Raw genomic sequence first — 21,581 nt, forward strand, 5'->3', positions numbered from 1 at the left:
CTGCCTTTAGTCATATGGCTTGCATTCTATCCCTTTGAGCTCTGTCACTCACCTCTGGATCTTTTCCAGTTTCTTTACATCATCTACAGATGAGCACTATTAGCTTTAAAAAAAACCCCAAAAAACAACTTCAAGCACCAAGTTTAATATTTCAAAGTTAAAGGGTTTTTTTTCCCTTTCTTGAAATTAAACTGATATTAAAGTTGGTTGCAGGTCGATTCATAGGGCATGACAGGGACTCCCAAATGCGTTTTCAGGAAGATTACACACACCTCTACCATTTTGCTCCAAAGTATCAATGCTAAAAAAGAAAAACAAAATTTTCAGCATGAACAAGCAGGTTAAGAGTATTTTATTAATTATTGGAGTGTTGTGGGTTTTGGAAATAATTTTGGTAGTGCAAGCTTCTTTTCATTAGTAATTTAACACAAGACTAGATAAAGCAGCAGAGAATATTCTGGAGGGAATAATCCTGTATAGTAGTATTGGCTGATAAGGTTAGGAACAGACAAGATGACCTTGAAAACTTTCTTTATCTACAGTATGTATAAGTATGATAACAAACAAAATTTATTTTCTTTTTAGGTAAGGCACTATAAGGAAATATTCATTAAATGAAAAACAAACAAGGGTTAGTGAAACTTTTCAGATGTTCTTAAAATAGTATTTTACAGTAAAAGTATAGAGCAGAAATAATTTAGGGGCCATCTTGAATATTCCTTTTCTCTCTTAAAAAAAGATTTTCAATTTTAAAAATTGCTTAACTAGATTATGATGGCCTAGTCAGTTATTTTACCAGTAACACCTGCTTAAAACAATTCTGTATGTATGTTGGAATTTACAAACATGCATTGTCATTTAATTTCTATTAAAGAAGGCACTTTTACTCAAGCCCTACCTGTAAATAGAACCAGACTACATAAATATACCTCATTTCTCTTCTATCCTTTGTATGGCATATTATAATTCTGTTGTTACAGTAGGACAGAGTCAATTATTCAGAACAAAAAGTACAGTTCTTAGGGCCTGATCTTTCATTCCTTGCACACCCAAAAATCCCACTTGATGCACAAGACTGCAGGATAGAGCCCATAAACATTTAAATAATGCTGGTCTTTCAAGTGCTTGCTCAAGTGTCACTTCCCAGAAGAGGCTAGGAGAGATTCAATATCTTGGATGACTTTTGAAGTTTTTTCCAAAGCCTCTGATATGCTTCTTTCACCGATATCCTCAAGTAAACTGTTTTCTGGTTGTCTAACAGTAATACGAGATGGATTATTTTTCATAGACGAAGTCTTGTTTGGAACATTGCTGTTCTGCAGTAAGACTAGCAGTTGCGTTGTTAAGGACATTTCTGTTTTGTCCTACCTCTAATAATTAAAGAAATTTAAAAATATTTTAACCAGGGTTCTCAATAAGGTGGTTTGCCAATGCATATTGCAACCAATAAATAAAACTATGAAATCAAATATGAGAAAGTTCTTTGAAATAAGATGTGGACATATTAATCAAATATCTATATTAAATTAATATTTTTCTGTATATATCAGTGTATTTAAAAGAAAAACCATCAAGGAAGATATCAGATTGTGCAGTCTAAAGGAATTAACAAGGCATGTTAAAAAGCTAAAGTAAATTTAGGGATAATTACATGGTGTTTTGAATATATGAAGTAACAGGTTTTTTTCCAGCTGGCTTAACAGTGGGACAAAGTTGAGGCACTTGATAACTTTGTTATCTAGTCAAAGTCTGTGCCCAAAGGGCATACACATCACTCCTCTTTACAAGAAAAGGTTAATAAAAAGATACAATATAGAAGTTTGAACAACAGAGCTATTCCCTTTTGAGGATTTCTGTGCGTTCTGCCAGTTTTTTGGCATTTCCAATGGTGTGACATGGGGAGCAGGCTTAGGATAAACAACTGGGCAGAAACTTAAAAAAAATAAAATAAAATAACCATTGAATGTAGAGACCTATGCAATAAAAGGAGTAAAGGGACACGGTCATTTAGCCCTCAAAATATGCTAAAAGAAATATTTGTTGAAAGGATACAGTTAAATCTATGTATTTTCTCAAGTTCAGCAACAACAGACCTGTTAAAAGAAAATTTAAAAAACTTATTTTATATGGCAGGATAGATCATGAAAAATTTCTCATGTGTATTTTTGCCCTTATGATTTTATTTCCTTATGCAGTTTTATAGATGATCTGTGCAAGTAAAAGAATGATTTGCTTTTTCCTCCCCCCACTTCATATTTGAGGTCAACGGAACTGCTCATGTGAATAAAGTTAAATATGTGCAATTGTTTACAGGATAAGGGCTCTACTTTGAGACTATTCTTCCCCGCCAATTTTAATTCAATCTAGAGCTTTTTAATGCCAAATTATATAGGTGTACCAGTATTCTTAAATGTCAGCACAGTGCTAGGGAATAGCTTACATATTAATCAAAAAGGACACAGCTAGAAGTCGTTAATTTAAAAAGTCAGTTGGAAGTACTACACCTGCCCCTAAAGCCCTCTGCCAATTACTGTGGGGTTGTGATCACATTTCCCTATTTAAAAAAAAAAAATAAAAACGTTTCCTCTATTGTTGTGTAAAAGACACACACACACACACACACACACGGGAAAACTGTACATAAACTGCTTATATCAAATCCTGTGACGTGCACAAAGCAAACAATAAAAGATTTTTTCGTTAACTATCTCTGAGGTATCAGAGTAGCAGCCGCGTTAGTCTATATTCGCAAAAAGAAAAGGAATACTTGTCGTACCGTAGAGACTAACATCCGATGAAGTGAGCTGTAGCTCATGTAAGCTTATGCTCAAATAAATTAGTTTCAAATAAAATAGTTAGATAAATTAGTATAAATTGTTAGTCTCTAAGATGCAACAAGTACTCCTTTTCTTTTACCTCTGAGGTAGTAATTTTAGATGTTACTAGTAACAGTTCATAAAAATAAAAATAATCCAGACATAAGTATGATTAAATAGTCCCTTTAACTAATGTTGCAGATTCTATAGAAGCACAAGATATGTTCCTGTGGGGTCAGAATAGTGGCTATTCGAACAAAAACTTTAGCAGCAGGAAGAGTACACAGCCAGCACCTATGCTTTAAAGTAAATATTTATAATCTGTGTTCTTAGTTCCTATTACCATGCTATCTGAGCACTTCCCAAAATGATGGGAGTGTACACAGAATTTACAATATTCTTCTGATTATAAAATTTTTATAGTAGACTGTCACAAGGAAGCATACATTTTGGGACTAGAATTTTCTGGATTTTCTATGCTATTATGGACGTATTTTGGTTTTGAATAAGGATGATTCTCTCATAGCCCAGTTTCTCTGTTTGATCTTGCAACAAAGTCAAAACACTGTTTAATATTGGTCTTCTGCTTTGGCAAGAGCTTCAGCATTATGGCTTCAATACAGAAACAGAAAATAGATATGAGGAAACAAGCCTCTGTTTAAACACAAGCTGCCTGTATAGTTTAAAATATTGTAAGAAAAATTATGTGGAGTTACAAAATATAAATGGGTTTAAATTTTTCATCTTTAAAAAAATGCAGTATGTCATATTTAGGGTTTAAAACTTTGGTGGTTTCCTTCTATACTATGAATAGCAAGTTATATGTGATGAGTACCAGTTTTTCTCAGTTGCAGGAAGAGTCTTTCCCTCATTATCATTCAGACTTCTGCACCATGCTACTACTGTTCCAATGTACCTGTGTTAAGAAGACAATTCATAAAAAAGTAAATAATTTAGATTAGACAAATTACCCTTAATTAAATTTGAACACAAAACTGACAGCATTCAACAATAAATCTGGAGTAGGGAATGGAACAGAATAGAGATAACCTCCAGGATATTCTTATGTGAATTTGATAAAAGAGGAAAACAAGAAGCCTTCCAGAATCAGTAAGCGATTACCCAGTGAAGAAATTTTTCCTTTTATGAATCCCATATATAAATGAAAAGAACCTTACTATACAACTGAAAATATTAATTATGTTTAAAAAACCCACAAGGAACATTACTTTGCATTTAATTTGTTGCTTGTAAAGCACTCTTTAGAGTTTAAGGTGATAGACAGAAGAGGAGATTAGATACTGGAGATAGAAAGAGACAGCTTAGTGGTCTAAAGCATCAGATTTGATATGCCCAAACTCACTGGAACCAAAACCAGAGTTTTAAATGCTATATGGTCAACTCAGCCCTTAAACTTCATAATATAGGAGTTCCATGAATTAAGTTCCATTCAGTTTGATACGCATGTGATTTGAATGCAACTTTAAAACCGAGATATTGTCTGCTCTGCATGGATATTAAAGAGTTCACAGGAATTTTTGTAAGAATACAGGTTGCTACAGGTTGTCCTTGACCACAGTTTCCCCACTCCTATATTGTAAAGTGTGCCAGTTGTCCACTTGGTTGCATCTCAGTGATCAAGTAATTTCCATTACATATAATATATGATGTGCACGGTTTGTCAAGTTACTTGGATAATCTTTATGATGAGAAGAGCTACATAAATGTAAGATATTACATACAGCATCTGAACACCCTATGCAGCTGTCCAAGAAACAATGGATAAGGACATGTTTTTTCTTTTAGAAAAACAACATGTTGTTATACTGCATCATTAACACAACTGCCTGCCAATGAGCAAACTAAGGGCTTAAGTCCTGCTTCTCTTGTTTGCATATTCACAACAGCAGTCCCACTAACTTCATTAGACTATTTGTATCATCATGGTGAGTAGAATTGGCCTTAAATATATGAAAGTGATACAAGATAATTAACATTAAAATAATTCAAGAATTGCTATCTGATCAAATTTGTGTTAATATTTGTAAAAAAAAATAATTCTTAGAGAATTTAAGTTAAGCAAGTTTTTTGAACCCTTTAAATAGCTGTGGATATCAGGTGTACCTAAGCAAAAAAGAAGTGCTCTCCCTAGCCCTTTTGTTTAGGATGCATTATTTGAGCCCCCGCCCCCAAAAAACAACTAAAAATAGCATCACAGTTAGACCCCTTGGCAGTCCCTCCTGAGTGCATCACTCAGATGACAGGCTTTGCTTCCTTCACCTCCTAATAGCTATTATTCAGAATGATGGAAAAATGATTAAATTAATAAGTGAATATCCCATCAAATTAACTGTCTAAAGCCCTGAGCTGTGCAATCTGGATCTTTGCTAGTCAGTCTGGTACAACCTTTTCTACAGTCTGTTTTACAGAAAAACAAACATTCAACTATTTACATTTCTTGACACAAAAAACTTTTACTGAATTCCTGAATTTGTTTAATTTGTTCCATTCATTAGCTATACCTTTCATAGAGTCCAGGATGATTTATCTGGATTAGCTGCTGCGCCCCATCAGGACAGATTATTTTACACCATCCTGTGGTAGCACCTTGATTTATCTTGGAAAAGAAAGACAAAAGAGCATCATTGTTCTGCAGTGGAATCAAAGAGGTATACCTACTTTAAATAAAAGCAACAACATATGCTAGTTCAAAAAGAAATATCTGCAAATTCTTCACCTAAACGTTTGTATCTGGCTATGGATGTAAGGTGTGGTCTGGCAGCATGATCACAGAAACACCACCAACTGGGAGTTCCTGGTGCCAAGCATTGCCCAAACACTGATTTCAATGTGCTGTCCGAGAATAATGGAAAATTCAACCCCTTCACTTCCTGTCTGACCCTGTCTGAAGAAATGTCCAGTCTTTCAGAATTTTTAATTCCTTCTATTTTCATCCATAGAATGAGGTTATAGATTTGTCCTGATCCTCACGTTCTCTTATTGTTACAGTAGCAACTTCATACAAATGAAACATCATTTCTTAACAAATCTTACTCTGCATGTACTGAGTCACATCTGCTAATGCTTCCTCCCCCCCCCCCCCAAGTACTTTTTACTTTAGTTGAAATGCTAACACAACAGAGCTACAGAAGAGTAAGTTGGATTCTTCCCCCTAAAGCATTATCTGTGGAATTGTTAAACATGCATCATTGCTGGTAATAAGACTTGCCATTGAATGAACTAGAAATCACATAGCGTTGATGGTGGGAGTGAGAGTTGCTGAGTTTGCAACTTGACACTCAGGGGAAAAAAAAAAAAAAAAAAAAAAAAGTAGTATTTTTTGCTTGAAAACTGAATTGATTTACAAAATAAATATGGAATCCCATTTCCACGTCACTTATCACAGAGGAAGCATATATTGCAATATTATTATTTGCTGATAGAGAACGTATTTAATGCCAAAAAAAAAAATCTAAAAAGTTTGACACTCCTTTTTGTAAGAATTAAGATAAAAGTGTGCTTGGAAAATGTGTTTAATATTTATTAATTTCTTAGAGGATGCAGAAGAAGGGCAAGAACGATGCTCTCGGCTAGAACTAACCAGCTACAGCTCACATGCCTTTAGATATGATCAGCACTGGCCTAGTAAGCTTGCTTAAGTATGGCTTGCTAGAGGAAATTAATATGGTTTCCTTGTCCAGTGTAAACAGGACTTCAAGTCAGTCTTGGTGATTTACCCATTTTTGTAAAGTTGGTAATACTACATAATTTGTAAATGTAAGTGAAGTTATACCCCATCCTTTTACTTTAACACTTTTTCTGAGAGGATATGATCATCCGAGATAACAAACTCCATTTCAAATTGCAAAAAAAAATTGAGCGCTCTTATACTATCAAGACACTTAATATATTTTTCAAGGATAAACAGTTCCAGCAAAATTCACATAATAGCAAACAAACTTATAAGTACCAGTGCCTCTCTCCTTAGTTATGGTTTGAAACAAGGGCTGTCATTACAGGCTAAAGGAGAAAAAGTTTCTGGGAGCCCCCTTGTTAAAATATTGGCAATATATCAATAGGGGCAAACAAGGAAAGGTCAGATTTTCAACTAGATGAAATATCAGTTTACCAGCTTGTGACAGTGAACCACAGTGTATAACCAATGTGACTTACAAACCCAGGGCAGATGGAGGCTCCCCAACTGCACAATTTGCTTTTTATGCCTATTGGAACCAAATATAAAACTTTCCCTAGACTTCACATTATTATTATTATTATTATTATTAACTACCACCACGTTCAGATAGAAAGATTTTAAAAAGAGCTATTTCCCTGTTCCTGAGAATTACCTGTGTTCTTCCACAGCAAGAGCTGAAATCCCAAACCATATTCAGGGTCATCCCATCACAAAACAGAGCATGGACTTTATTATCTGAATATGCAACAAGTCTTCCCACATTGGGAATAACTGTTTCATGCAACGGAACTGGCAGCATTTCTCTTCCATCTGTCCCTGGTATCTAATGTGAACCAAGTGTTAAAGAAAAAATAAAATTTACTATATTTAAAATTATGTTATTACTAATATTAAACTTGTACCCAGATTCACAGTGCAGCTTTTTTATTGAGACACCAGTAACCTGCTTCCCTGCCTGGTTGTACCGGGCAAATTAGTTGAAACAATAGTAAAGAATAAAATTGTCAGACACATAGAAAAACATAAATTGTTGCGCAAAAGTAAACATGGCTTCTGTAAAGAGAGATCATGTCTTACTAATCTATTAGAGTTCTTGAGGGGGGGTCAAAAACATGTGGACAACGGGGAATCCAGCGGACATAGCGTACTTAGACTTCCAGAAAGCCTTTGACAAGGTCCCTCACCAAAGGCTCTTATGTAAAATAAGTCATCATGGGATAAGAGGGAAGATCCTTTCATGGACTGAGAACTGGTTAAAAGACAGGGAACAAAGAGTAGGAATAAATGGTAAATTTTCAGAACGTAGAGGGGTAACTAGTGGTGTTCCCCAAGGGTCAGTCCTAGGACCAATCCTATTCAACTTATTCATAAATGATCTGGAGAAAGGGGTAAACAGCGAGGTGGCAAAGTTTGCAGATGATACTGAACTGCTCAAGATAGTTAAGACCAAAGCAGACTGTGAAGAACTTCAAAAAGATCTCACAAAACTAAGTGATTGGGCAACAAAACGGCAAATGAAATTTCATGTGGATAAATGTAAAGTAATGCACATTGGAAAAAATAACCCCAACTATACATACAATATGATGGGGGCTAATTTAGCTACAACTAATCAGGCGAAAGATCTTGGAGTCATTGTGGATAGTTCCCTGAAGACGTCCATGTAGTGTGCAGCGCCAGTCAAAAAAGCAAACGGGATGTTAGGAATCATTAAAAAAGGATAGAGAATAAGACGGAGGATATTTTATTGCCCTTATATAGATCCATGGTACGCCCACATCTTGAATACTGCATACAGATGTGGTCCCCTCATCTCAAAAAAGTTATACTGGCATTAGAAAAAAGATTCAGAAAAGGGCAACTAAAATGATTAGGGGTTTGGAACGGGTCCCTAAATAGGCTAGGACTTTTCAGCTTGGAAAAGAGAAGACTAAGGATATGTCTTCACTATCCGCTGGATCGGCGGGCAGCGATCGATCCAACGGGGATCGATTTATCGTATCTAGACTAGACGCGATAAAATCGATCCACAAGTGCTCTCCTGTAGACTCCCGTACTCCAGCGCCACAAGAGGCACAGGCAGAGTTGATGGGGGAGCGGCAGCAGTCGACTCACCACGGTGGAGACACCATGATAAGTCGATCTAAGTACGTTGACTTCAGCTATGTTATTCACGTAGCTGAAGTTGCATAACTTAGATCGATCCCCCCACAGTGTAGACCAGGACTAAGGGGGGATATGATAGAGGTATATAAAATCATGAGTGGTGTGGAGAAAGTGAATATGGAAAAGTTATTTGCTTGTTCCCATAATATAAGAACTAGGGGCCACCGAATGAAATTAATGGGCAGCAGGTTTAAAATAAATAAAAGGAAGTTCTTCTTCACTCAGCACACAGTCAACCTGTGGAACTCCTTGCCTGAGGAGGTTGCGAAGGCTAGCACTATAACAGGATTTAAAAGAGAACTGGATAAATTCATGGAGGTGAATTCCATTAATGGCTATTAGCCAGGATGGGTAAGGAATGGTGTCCCTAGCCTTTGTTTGTCAGAGGGTGGAGATGGATGGCAGGAGAGAGATCACTTGATCATAACTTGTTAGGTTCACTTCCTCTGAGGCACCTGGCATTGGCCACTGTTAGTAGACAGATACTGGGCTGGATGGATCTTTGGTCTGACCCAGTATGGCCATTCTTATGTTGCTCTCTGACTTGCTGACATCCCCTTACATTCAGAGGGTTCAGGCCCCACCAGCTAGTCCTAGGTCTTTGTTCTTAGCTTATACCCACCTGTAGAATACATGTAACACGAAAGAATTAAAGTTACATTAAATTTGGTTTCAGGCGTGACTTAACCAACAAAGGATGGAGAAGCAAAACACCACTTCACAAATTAGCAATCCAGAAGATAAAAGATTAGTGCTGAACTCAGGATCATAGATATAGATATCTGTGTGTCTCTCTTATAAAGAAGCCCCCAAACAGCAAGTAAAAGAAGGCCTTGAGAATAATTAGTATTGTAGTGTGGGAAGGCTGTATGGCAGGGGTGGGCAAACTACGGCCCGCGGGCCGCATCCAGCCTGCCAGCTGTTTTAATCTGGCACTCGAGCTCCCGCTGGGTAGTGGGGTCTGGGGCTTGTCCTGCTCTGGCACTCCAGCCGGGGAGCAGAGTCACGGGCCACTCTGTGTGGCTCCCGGAAGCAGCGGCATGTCCCCCCTCCAGCTCCTTTGCGTAGGGGCAACCAGGGGCTCCACTCCGCATGCTGCCCCGTCCCAGGTGCCGCCCCTGCAGCTCCCACTGGCCAGGAACCATGGCCAATGGGAGCTGCAGGGGCAGTGCCTGTGGATGGGGCAGCACACAGCAGAGCTGCCTGGCCGTGCTTCTGCGTAGGAGCTGGAGGGGGGACATGCCACTGCTTCCAGGAACTGCTTGAGGCAAGTGCCTCCTGGAGCCTGCACCACCCCCCTACCTCAGCCCTGATCCCCCTCCCAGCCTCTGAACTCCTTGGTCCCAGCCTGGAGCACCTTCCTGCACCCCAAACCCTTCATCCCCAGCACCACTCCTGAGCCTGCACCCCCAGCTGGAGCACTCACCCCCCCCGCCCCAACACATGCTAACAGTTCAAATGTTAACATACTTACAAGTCTACAAGTTACAAGTCTTCAGCTACATACCATTCTCCAGCAGCAGATACTGTAATTATGGGTTAATGAAAGTTTAGTCTTGTAACAGTACTGGAGAATTCTGAGAAGGAAAAAATACATCTCTCATATGCAGAAAACATGCTGCACTGCACAATTACTTACTGCTTCATTTACACACAGTTACTATTAAGGGTCTATTTTGTAACCTATTTCATTATGGTTTATATATTTTTCTGGTACTGTTGATATAATTTAATTTGCTTTATTTCTTATACTCACAGTTATAGTTGAAGTCTAACTAGAACAACATGGTAATCATTGTCATCTTTGTTACTGAATGCCCTTCCAAAGGGCTAGAGCAATTAATATAACAAAAATAAAACAAAAGGAATAATTCACCTGGTTGCCTGGGTAATAATGGAACAGATGGAGTATGGACTTCCTGGTGTATCCGGAGGCAAACTGTTTGCTGAATACATGTTTTCTTCTCTCTAGAACATAACAGAAAATAGAGGACTTATTTATAGATACTGCGGTATTGAAGAACTAGCACGATATCAAGTTTGGGGCATTTTTTCATCCAGTGAACTGTTATAGCAGCATGTTTGTGCTGAAGGACAAATAAGAATATCCTTTCAAAGCTAAAGGGCAGTCATATTCATTAGACCACATTCTACACTCAGATGTAAGTACAAAAATAGCACAGACTAAACAGGAACAGAATACTTTTATGAGGGCAGATTTTGGCCTATCATTTGTAAATGTGATGCTACTCCAAGAAATGAACCAGTTTTGAGACCTGGTGTGTGGAACCTTACCCTGCTTTAAATTCTTAAAACTATCCAAAGTGCCTGAAAGATGGCAAGGGAGTCATTTTCCTTTGTCAACATGTTAAATAAAATATTGAAAGAAAGCAGGGAACAGTCAAAGAATCTATAAACAGAACGAATGAGTATACCTTGATCTGGTGAGGTTACAAAACTATCATGACAATGCACCGAAATCTTAAAAATAAAGCAATATCGCCTCTATGGAACATTAGAAACTTATTTTGATTGGATAATTTTGATGGAATAAAAAGGTTTTGAAGGTTGCCGCCTCTATTTTAATGGTTCTTTCTGAGGCACACCAGACATCTTATTCAGCATGGGAGGAGGCATCACCACCACCACCACAAACAAACATGTCATGGTCATCCCCTTGGACCAAGACCTTTCACCAAGGCCCAACTGTGATGCTAAATTCCTATTATCTGATTTTGAAAGATATTCTGACTAGACCAAGTAAGGAGATAGAACCAAACATAACTATTTCTAGGGCTGTGTTCTTAGCAACTCTTAAGATGTGAACATAAGGTTCATGTTATCCACACACCCTGTGAGTCAATTTCCATCCCGCCCCCCTTCAAGTGCCTCATTTTAAGAGCCTGGTTTAGACAGCCAGAACAAGTTACACTTTTCAACCCTCTGTTGTGACCATCTTATAAACTGATTCACTGTGGAGGTTTTACTGAGTCTGCAGTTGCCAACTCAGTCATTTGCTGTGCCACCGGTGGTCATTTAGTAAATGAACTGCATCCTAGACACACAAGCTGCATTTTCTTATACTTTGTTCTTTTCCACTCACCCCTTTATTATTTATATTATGGCAGCACCAGCAAAAGTCAGGATATCCCCAAACCCATTGTGCTAAGGCACTGTACAAATACTTGAGATAGGCTCTGCCCCAAAGAACATAAAATAAATAGATAAGAAAGAAAGGGTGAGAGGGAAAAACAGAGACAGAGAGTCCAAACTTAAGTAGGTCAGTCGCAGAACAAGGAATAGAACCCAGGTCTGCTAGGTCCCGTCCACTGCACCACACTGCCTCTTTTATTTGTCTTGCTTTATTAAAGGAGATCAGAATTTAGTAAGAGAGCTTAAGAACTGGAGAGCTACCACTTAAAATTGACACTCTGGACATTTGATGCTATTAAAAACAAAACAAAACGAAACAAAAACTTTCAAGTTTTTAAAAGGGAAAAATCCTAACAGAAAAAAAAAGGGGAATATGGGATCACAATACCTACTTTTTTGAGTTTGAGATAAATGTTCTAACCAGATTTTTCTCTAATTCACAAGTGATAAAAATACATTATTGAAAAATTTTCAGTGCAACTTTCATGCAAAATACTAAAGTGCGACTTAAACTAGAACAATGTCTTAGTACAAACTGTCCTGTTAGAGCAGTTTCTTAAAGTGAAATATGCTGATAACGTTGAATGGAAAATTAGAGTAGCATTCAAGTAATAAAACCGTTTGATTTTTTTAAGTAGTGCGATTCTCACCTGTCTTGTTTCTTTGTGAACTGAATAATGTGTAAAATAGTTTCCCAAAAATGCTCCTTCTGACTTGAAAACTGATCCATCTCCAGGATAAATTTCTATAAAGTTTTCAATATCATGGATAAGCCTAAGAGATCAGAAGACAGAACACAAAAGTTATTAACAACTATCAGTATTGCCAGTTAAAGGGAATTTTTTTTTAAATTTACTAGATGTGAATACACATCCTTTCACCAAAGCCACCACATGAAAAGTTATTTCCTTGTTTCCCCAAACAGCATTCTTATTGCTTACTTTTTATTTTCCCCTTTAAAAAGGAAGCTTAGTATTATGTTTTTACAAAATTGGAGAGAGCCTTTTTTTTAGTTTCTTAAATATAAGTAGCTATCCCATAAAAACATAATTCATCCATTGGTACTGGAAATGAAATATAGCAATGATGGAGGAGTGAGGTGTATGTCCACATTAGAGGGAAGTTCTGATTAAACCCTGAAAGAGACAGGAAATTCAGATTTAATGCTACCTTAGCAACCTTACCACCTCTTCCTTGCATATAGTTATTTTGATATGATACAGGATTTTTCATTACATGATCACATAATATTATGTGATCTATGAATAGACCAGGGTCCAATCCTCCAACTTAATCTGGGTGGGCAATGCGCTCTGTCCACAAAAAGCCTCACTGAAGTTCAAATGGCTTTACATGGGTACATGGAAACACATGTGAAATGAATTGCAGAACTGGGACCTTAATAGCCAGTCTGCTCATGTAGGGTAAACATTTGGAAAGTTCAGAAATAATTTCATGCTCACTGTTATTTGGCAAACAGATATTCTAGAGAAAGAATGAAGCTTTAAAGTATTTGCATTCCCACTATACTACTGTGAAGGACAAAATACCAAATTCTGTCATTTTCAGTGTCTTCAAGACAACTGAAGCTTTTTTCAAATAAGACAGTTAAACAGCAAATGTGAAAGAAGCATTTAAAGAATCTTATTTTAAAATTAGGGCTGTCAAGCGATTAAAAAAATTAATCGCGATTAATCACACTGTTAAACAATAGTATGCCATTTATTTAAATATTTTAGATGTTTTCTACATTTTCAAATACATTGATTTCAATTACAACACAGAATACAAAAAAGTGTACAGTGCTCACTTTACATTTATTTTTGATTACAAGTAGTTGCACTGTCAAAAAAACAAAAGAAATAAGATTTTTCAATTTACCTAATACAAGTACTATAGTGCAATCTCTTTATTATGAAAGTTGAACTTACAAATGTAGAATTATGTACAAAAAAACCTGCATTCTAAAATAAAACAATGTAAAATTTTAGAGCCTGCAAGTCCACTCAGTCCTACTTGTTCAGCCAAATCGCTCGAACAAGTTTGTTTATATTTGCAGGAGATAATGCTGCCCGCTTTTTGTTTACAATGTCACCTGAAAGCGAGAACAGGCGTTTGCATGGTACACTGTTGTAGCCGGCGTCACAAGATATTTATATGCCAGAGATGCTAAAGATTCATATGTCCCTTCATGCTTCAACCACCATTCCAGGGGACACGTGCCCATGCTGAAGACGGGCTCTGCTTCGTAACAATCCAAACTGTGCAGACCGATGCATGTTCATTTTCATTATCTGAGTCAGAAGATTGATTTTATTTTTTGATGGTTTGGGTTCTGTAGTTTCCGCATCAGAGTAGCGTTCTTTTGAGACTTTTGAAAGCATGCTCCACACCTTGTCCCTCTCAGATTTTGTAAGACACCTAAGATTCTTAAATCTTGGGTCAAGTGCTGTAGCTATCTTTAGAAATCTCACACTGGTACTTTCTCTGCATTTTGTCTGCAGTGCAGTGTTTTTAAAATGAAAAACATGTGCTGCTCTAACATGAAATATATGGCAAAATAGAGCCGGAGACACACAATTCTCCCCCAAAGAGTTCAGTCACAAATTTAATTAAAAAAATAATGCATTAATGAGCATCATCAGCATGGAAGCATGTCCTCTGGAATGGTGACCAAAGCGGGCATATGAAGAGGGCATATGAACGTTTAGCATATCTGTCACATAATTACCTTGCAAAGCAGGCTACAAAATTGCCACACAAATGCTTGTTCTCACTTTCTGGTGACATTGTAAATAAGAAGAGGGCAACATTATCTCCTGTAAGTGTAAAACTTACTTGTTTGTCTTAGCAATTGGCTGAAGAAATAGTAGTAGGACCGAGTGGACTTGTAGGCTCTGTTTTGTTTTTGAATGCAGTTATGTAACAAAAAAACATTTGTAAGTTGCACTTTCATGACAAAGATTGCATTACAGTACTTGTATGCGGTGAATTGAAATTTTTTTTTATTATTTTACAGTGCAAATATTTTTAAATCAAGTATACAATTTGATTTCAATTACAACACAGAATACAATATATATGAAAATGTAGAAAAACATCCAAAATATTTAATAAATTTCAATTGGTATTCTATTGTTTAACAGTGCGATTAAAACTTTAATTAATCGCAATTAATTTTTTAATCGCGATTAATTTTGAGTTAGTTTATCACATGAGTTAATTGTGATTAATCGACAGCCCTATTTTAAATGATTTGCATATAAATCTATACAATTAGTCCATATTAAAAAGTTTGGCTGATTCTAAATGAATCCAGATTTAGCAAACTGCGACCAACATATTGGTTGCCTGAAATTAGCCCTAACCAAGCAGCATGATTTTCAGAGGAGCCAAACTCTTCAACTCTGGCAGATGTCCATAAGAGCTACAGGAGCTCAATACTCCCCCTCCCGCCCGACTCCAAAAACCCCCCCACCAATCCTCTTATTTAGGAGTTTTAAATGTGGCTTCAGAGTCCTAACTTTATTTGTAAAATACGTACCCAGCCCAGAATTTTCAAGCACAAGAAATTCTGAAGCACCTTTTTAAAAGTTCATATAAATTAAAAAATGACTGAATAAAACATTTTTCAATTCAGTGACAAATGTTTACTCCCAAGCTAATACCACAATGGCCACAGTCACAGTTTATGAAGTTTTATTTCAGAGTAATAAACCCTGACAAACAGCAGAAACATGATCAGAACATTAAATGCAACTCCTCATTAAGTAAAATAGGGATTTGAATCTGGAAATTTCATCTTTTAAAAGCCTAATTCCCATAGAAGTGCACAAGCTTCCAAAAGTGAACAAATTATTTGTTTCTTACCTGTAAACAATACCCTGGCACCAAACAATTTTTATTAGTAGAGGGTGTGAATTATGTTCACTGTCTTGCTTCCTCTGTAGAAAGAAGTCACAGAAACTCCATCTGGGCAAAAGTCAAACACAGAAAAGCAGCAGTAAATTGGCAGTTTATCAGTATTATTACTAATATTTTGCACTGTTCAAAGAAGCCAGGGAAATCTTTGCATAACTTGCTTAATTTTTGATTAAAAATTATATATATATATATATATATATATATATATATATATATATATATATAAATGCAATACTAAACTCACTTAAAGAAGCAGCGCATATTCAGAAACTGCAAATGGATGAATTGAGAACCACCCTACTAGCCAAGAAATTATTCTTCAGTCAATGATAGGTCTTTGAGTAAATTGGCATGTGAGACCCTTAAAAAATTGTTTCAAGGACACTCAGTCTGCTCAATTATTACCATTTAATCCGACTTTCTAAGTTACAGGTGTACTTTCCCACTTATCCTTTATATGGAACAAGTTACTTATAATCAAATATGAATGTTTTTGTGAACAGCCAACAAGAATGGATGTGTGCAAATGAATATACACACACACACACACACACACACACACACACACACACCCCTTATCCTCTTCCTTTTTCTGAAAATAAAGTTTAAAAAAAAAAAAAAAGAAAAAAGTAGTCCATGCCGCTGGCAAACTTCCCAAGCATTATTTTCCCAAAACCCAAAGTAGTTGTAATGTATTTTTCCAATATCCCCATGATTGTTAATTGCACATTTGTTTAAGTAGGGCTTCTCTCTCTCCATAACAAACCAAATATTAAAGCTTAGCATTTTTCTTCAGAATGCTATTACAATTTCTTACACCGGTCTACATATTGTTGGTCTTATGAATACCACATTTCATGAAGTTTGTAAGAAAAGGGTGTTTGTTACATGTTTTATTTTAAATAGACATTTATGATGGTTAATATTCAATCAGGCTGTTGAAGATCTGCTATTCAGATCTAGGGAACTGTAAAATATATTGCACAAAATTAAAAAGCAAACACATTTCCTGTTACCTGTGTAGATGTGGTGCACTACAGCTGAGTGGCAAAGCTCTAGGCAGATGAGAAACTGCCTTTGTTTTTTCACTTTGCTTTAAAACACCAGATCCCGCAGTTCTATTTCTAGTGCATTTATTCTCCACGTATGTTTTATGTACGTTATCAGTGTGCAACTGATAGAACATTAATGCCAAGGACAAAGGGTATTTCCATTCTTCTGGATACGAGGAAACAGACCAGCGCTGCATAACCCACATGTATTCAGATGAACAGCATGTAAGAGACAATGGGGCCTCATCTTGTCCCTTTATTTGGTTTAAGTAGTCCTTTGATTTGTCCAGTTCCCTGTATTTGTTTATAGTCCAGCAATGTTCCTCTTTTTTATTCTCCATTCTCATCTGTTTAGGAAACATTTCTGAGATAAAGCTTTGGCTTGATTTTCCATGCTGACCTTTGTTTTCATTATTGCTGTTTTTTTCAGAGAAAGATGAAGACGCTGCACACTTTTGGCTTTCTTTGCATAAAAACTGCACTGTAAATTCTTGTTGCAGTTCCGACATGCAGAGACAAGCATGACCATCTAAGGATGAGATTTTTACACTGCCATTATCCATACATTCTGCTGCAGCAGTAGCATTGGGGCTTGGCCAATTGATTTCTGAGATATCAGAGAGAAGAATCTAAAAAAGAAAATGAACAGAAGGTAGTAAAATCTATTTTAAGTGAATTTAGTTCTTCTGAAGGTGACAGTGGTGAAGAGTGAAGGTTCCTATTTATCTATAAAATAAGACATCTCACTTCACTTCTCAAGTGTGCCTCTTCCTGTTCTAGCAGAGCCATACCCAGTGCTAAAGGAGTAATTTAGTTACTATGCTCATGCTCATTTAATCCTTGACCTCTCTGTTGAGATTGCCAACAACTAGGCTTAGCAGAATTTGATGATTTTTTTTTTTAAATAATTTCAGTGGCTAGAGTTAGTTTATTTTTAAGCATTTTTTTATTTTTATCCATTTCAATTTTCACAGTTGTGCAAAATCACGGGAAGGGAGGTCAGACAATAGTTATTTAATGACAGTAGGATGCTGGGACTCAAAAAATTAAAGCTTTTTAACTGTTAAAAACCACAATTTGCCAATATCACATGTCAAAATATACAAAGTAATTATCCTTTAATCAAACTCTAAGAAGTTCTCAAGTGGCATTTTTTTTTAAAAACTTTGCCCATCTGTAAATTTCAATTATGATAGATAAAAATATGTTTATTTCAGTTTGTGTACAGTGAAAACAACATTTTTTAAAAAAAATCTAATTCTTCCAAGCCTACCAACAGGGCAGCAGCTGTGGATCTCTTTTGGAAAGTGTCTAGAATATGTTCCCGAAGGAAATTTTAAAATATAATAATGAATTTAGACCTTTTGTGGTATCACATTTCAGAGGTACCTGAAAATGTACCTGTTAAACCTATTTGCAAAAAAGGTGTCAGAATCTGACGTTAGATCAGTTACACCTCAACTACCTAGCTACATCCACGTACAGATTATTGCTTCAACTTACATTCTTGTATAACTTTTTCTACTGTGTACATCATTTTAATATTCGGTGTTTTTACCAAACTAAATACATTAAATAAAATAGTTTCCAACATCTTACACAAAGTAAGCCAAATCCTGTATCTAACTCAAACCCTAGATATACGCCAAAATGAAGATGTACTATGTACTGCAACAAGTCTTGGATTTTATTCTTACTGGTAAATTGAACTAAAACAAAAGTTAAGTGATATCTTTATTATTCAGCAGTAGAGACCATGCATACAATACATCTAAGTTGAAGCTTGAAACATTTTAATAGTTTTTCAGGTTTCAATTAATAATGTAATTCAGCTTGGAAAAAGAGATGACTGAGGGGGAATATGATAGAAGTCTATAAAATCATGACTGGTGTGGAGAAAGTAAATAAGAAAGTGTTCTTTACTCTCTCTCATAACACAGGAACTGGGAGTCACCAAATGAAATTAATAGGCAGCAGGTTTAAAACAAACAATAGGTTTCTTCAACGCACAGGCAACCTGTGGAACTGTTTGCCAGAGGATGTTGTGAAGGCCAAGACTATAACAGAATTCAAAAAAGAACTAGATAAATTCATGAAGGATATGTCCATCAATGGCTATTAGCCAGGATGGGTAGGGATGCAAAACCATGCTCTGAAGTGTCCCTAGCCTCTGCTTGGCAGAAGCTAGGAATGGGTGACACAGGATTGATTACTTATTCTATTCATTCCCTCTAAAGCACCTGGCATTGGCCACTGTCAGAAGACAGGATATGGGGTTAGATGGACCATTGGTCTGACCCAATATGGCCATTCTGATGTAACTTAAAATCAATTTTTTCTAAACCTAATTTACCAATCAAATTGCATTTTACAGATCTTAAAAAGAACACATACTATGAAAGTAAAACAAACTAAAAGAAAAAAAAATCACTGAATCAGACTCCCACTAAAGTTTATTTTACAAAAATATTATTAGGTATGCAAAACTTACATTTTTCCTTTCAGAAGGTATGATACTTGAAGGTAAATACAAGGAAGTACAAAACTGGTTCCGGAAATCTAGTGCTCGTAGGAGTTGCTCCTAACGAAAAAGCATGAGACACATCATCATGGAACTGGCTACGCAGTGGGAACATTTCAGTGGTTGCTTTATCTCCTCTTTTTGGGAGGAGAATAGTGATTAAGAATTCAGCATTATTTGTACACTGATAACCAACAATGCCATCACAATTTCTCTACAATGCAAAAGCACTGTGTGAACTACCAAGCAACATTAAGATATCTACCTTGCCTTTTGGAATAGTAAGGGCCAGATATACTGTCCACCCACAATGGGCTTCTATACATTTGAAAAGAACATGTCAGCTGACTGACAACGTTTACTTTGATTGCTAATACTGGCAGTTCATTCAGTATTTCAACTACTTTTTAAAGAACATTTTTATGTGGTTTGCTGCTATAACGGAAGGAATAAAAATGTGCCATGGTACTACCTTCTTATCCCACCTGCTCTTCTCCTTTATTTTTGCTCTATTTGGAGATAGCATAGAAAAAGAAATTTAACTCACGTACTCGGTAGGTACTAATAACAAACTGAGTCCTTTGGCGAATCCTTTCAGCTGGCTGCAGAGGATGGGCAGAGACAGGAAGTGCCCTTTCAAACAGGAATTCAGAGCCACAGGGAGAAAGCAGCAGTCTGGATCCATCTATATAGTGCACTTCTACAGAGTCATCCTCATAAAGAATCATGAGACTTTCAGGCTTCATTGTAGTAAAAGGAAAATGTTTGTCGAAGAGAGTCTACATTAAGAGAGGACAGACTTAGACTATAAGGGTAATCTTCCTAATGCACATGTACAAATAATGAAACAGATAATGAAATCTACAAAAAAGGATTACAGTACAGTCCTAGATCCACAAATAACAAATCAATCATGTCATGGGGTGGTGGAGCAAGTTTTTACTTTACATAGCATGCACAGACCAAACAAACAGCATAAGCTCCTTTTCATATGTATGAATACGCATAAACTCATCCCTTATTAAAGCATCGTTTACAGATTCAGTATGTCCCAGGGCAAATATCAACAGCTCTGGAGAAAAGTAAATATCGAAGCTTCCATTAATTCTGCTAAAAGAAAAGGAGTACTTGTGGCACCTTAGAGAAGTGAGCTATAGCTCACGAAAGCTTATGCTCTAATAAATTTGTTAGTCTCTAAGGTGCCACAAGTACTCCTTTTCTTTTTGCGAATACAGACTAACAGGGCTGCTCCTCTGAAACCTGTCATTAATTCTGCTGACTGTCAAGACTGAAACGCTCAGTGCAGGCTTAAGTTAAGCTGCCTTTTGCTTCGCCACACTTATCACTTGCTTATTAACAATACCTAGTTCACAACCTCATCAGGACAACAGATGAGCACGGACGATGCTCCTGCTCTACAGTGTGTCTTTTCCGCAGACGGTCACTGTAGCGGGGTACGGGGGGGGCGGATTATCACACACCTTTCTACAGGAGTCAGACCGGGGGGGGAGGGGGCGGTTAGCTGCATCGTTCCCAGGGCAGCACACAGAGTCAACGGCAGCTCCGCACGGGCAGGGCCCTGCCCCAGGCGCGCGCGCGCAGGCAGGCACCGCGGCCAGAGCAGAGCGGGAAGCGCAGCGCCTCGGGGTTCCCGCCCGCCCGGCCGGCCGGCTGGCTGGCTGAGCGACTCCCGCTCGAGCAGCGGCGTCTCCGGCGGGCTGTAGCGGCGGCCCAATGAGAAGGGGAGCGGGTGGGGCTTTGTGTAGCGGGGCGGGGCTTGCCGACAACGGGGCTGGCGAGACTCTCGCGCGCCTGGAGGCTGGCCCGGCCCTGCGTGCGCTCGGCGCGCGCTGGGGCGGGGCGCGCGCGCGCGCGCGCGCAGGGAGAAGGCCGGCGAGGAAGCCGCGGCGGGGCGGCCTCCCGTGGTGGCCTGTTCAGCCGCTGGGGCGTTGCCCATCCCTTCGCCTGGGGCTCATTCCATTGTGCACTTCCCAGTGTTTGGCGCCTGCTCGTTCCCCTGGTGTCTTCCTCTGAGCAGCCGCTGCAAGGGGTGGCCATCGCTGCTTGAAATAGGGGGGCGGAGGGGAATGCTCGCCCCTTGGCTCGAAGCGATTTCAGTTAGGTACAGAGTTTACAGTTCGGTTCAGTGGCTCTCAGCACCCCCCCGTATAACAGTTGTTCCAGCACGCTGGGGATGGCTCTGCAAAGCAGGGTTGGGCATGCTCTTCACCAGAGAGCTGCCATGCTTGGTG

General features: G+C 37.8%; 1 protein-coding gene and 1 long non-coding RNA gene across 6 annotated transcripts; one reads left to right on the plus strand and one right to left on the minus strand.

Annotated features, from left to right (window-relative positions):
- Positions 1 to 320: 320 nt before the first annotated feature.
- Positions 321 to 21,153, minus strand: C5H5orf34 (chromosome 5 C5orf34 homolog). Of its 5 annotated transcripts, none has more exons than XM_038403649.2 (13): positions 20,811 to 21,153; positions 19,881 to 20,108; positions 19,300 to 19,389; positions 16,773 to 17,437; positions 15,703 to 15,804; positions 12,483 to 12,606; positions 10,556 to 10,647; positions 10,187 to 10,256; positions 7,166 to 7,336; positions 5,339 to 5,433; positions 3,652 to 3,732; positions 2,053 to 2,093; positions 321 to 1,327 (listed from the first exon to the last, which is right to left on the minus strand). In XM_038403649.2, exons 2-13 carry the CDS (start codon positions 20,073 to 20,075, stop codon positions 1,137 to 1,139), a joined length of 1,917 nt encoding a protein of 638 aa, XP_038259577.1. In that variant the 5' UTR covers positions 20,076 to 20,108; positions 20,811 to 21,153; the 3' UTR covers positions 321 to 1,136. The 5 variants fall into 5 exon arrangements, with proteins under 5 accessions (XP_038259577.1, XP_043370418.1, XP_038259578.1 ...); XM_043514483.1 differs by having other exon boundaries at positions 5,339 to 5,466; positions 20,811 to 21,040; XM_038403650.2 differs by lacking the exon at positions 20,811 to 21,153 and adding an exon at positions 20,693 to 20,780.
- Positions 2,565 to 6,680, plus strand: LOC122460190. Its single transcript, XR_006281313.1, has 2 exons — positions 2,565 to 2,715; positions 2,924 to 6,680. It is a non-coding gene; the product is annotated as an uncharacterized LOC122460190 (long non-coding RNA).
- Positions 21,154 to 21,581: the final 428 nt, after the last annotated feature.

Source organism: Dermochelys coriacea, chromosome 5 (genome assembly GCF_009764565.3).
Source record: "Dermochelys coriacea isolate rDerCor1 chromosome 5, rDerCor1.pri.v4, whole genome shotgun sequence".
NCBI lineage: Eukaryota > Metazoa > Chordata > Testudines > Dermochelyidae > Dermochelys > Dermochelys coriacea.

Coding starts and splice junctions, on each gene's coding strand:
- C5H5orf34 (XM_043514483.1), bottom strand. CDS start 20,075: ATGAAGCCTGAAAGTCTCATGATTCTTTATGAGGATGACTCTGTAGAA. Junction 10,257..10,555: donor ATTATTACCCAGGCAACCAG/GTGAATTATTCC, acceptor TTTCCTTCTCAG/AATTCTCCAGTACTGTTACA. Junction 3,733..5,338: donor CATCCTGGACTCTATGAAAG/GTATAGCTAATG, acceptor TTCTTAACACAG/GTACATTGGAACAGTAGTAG.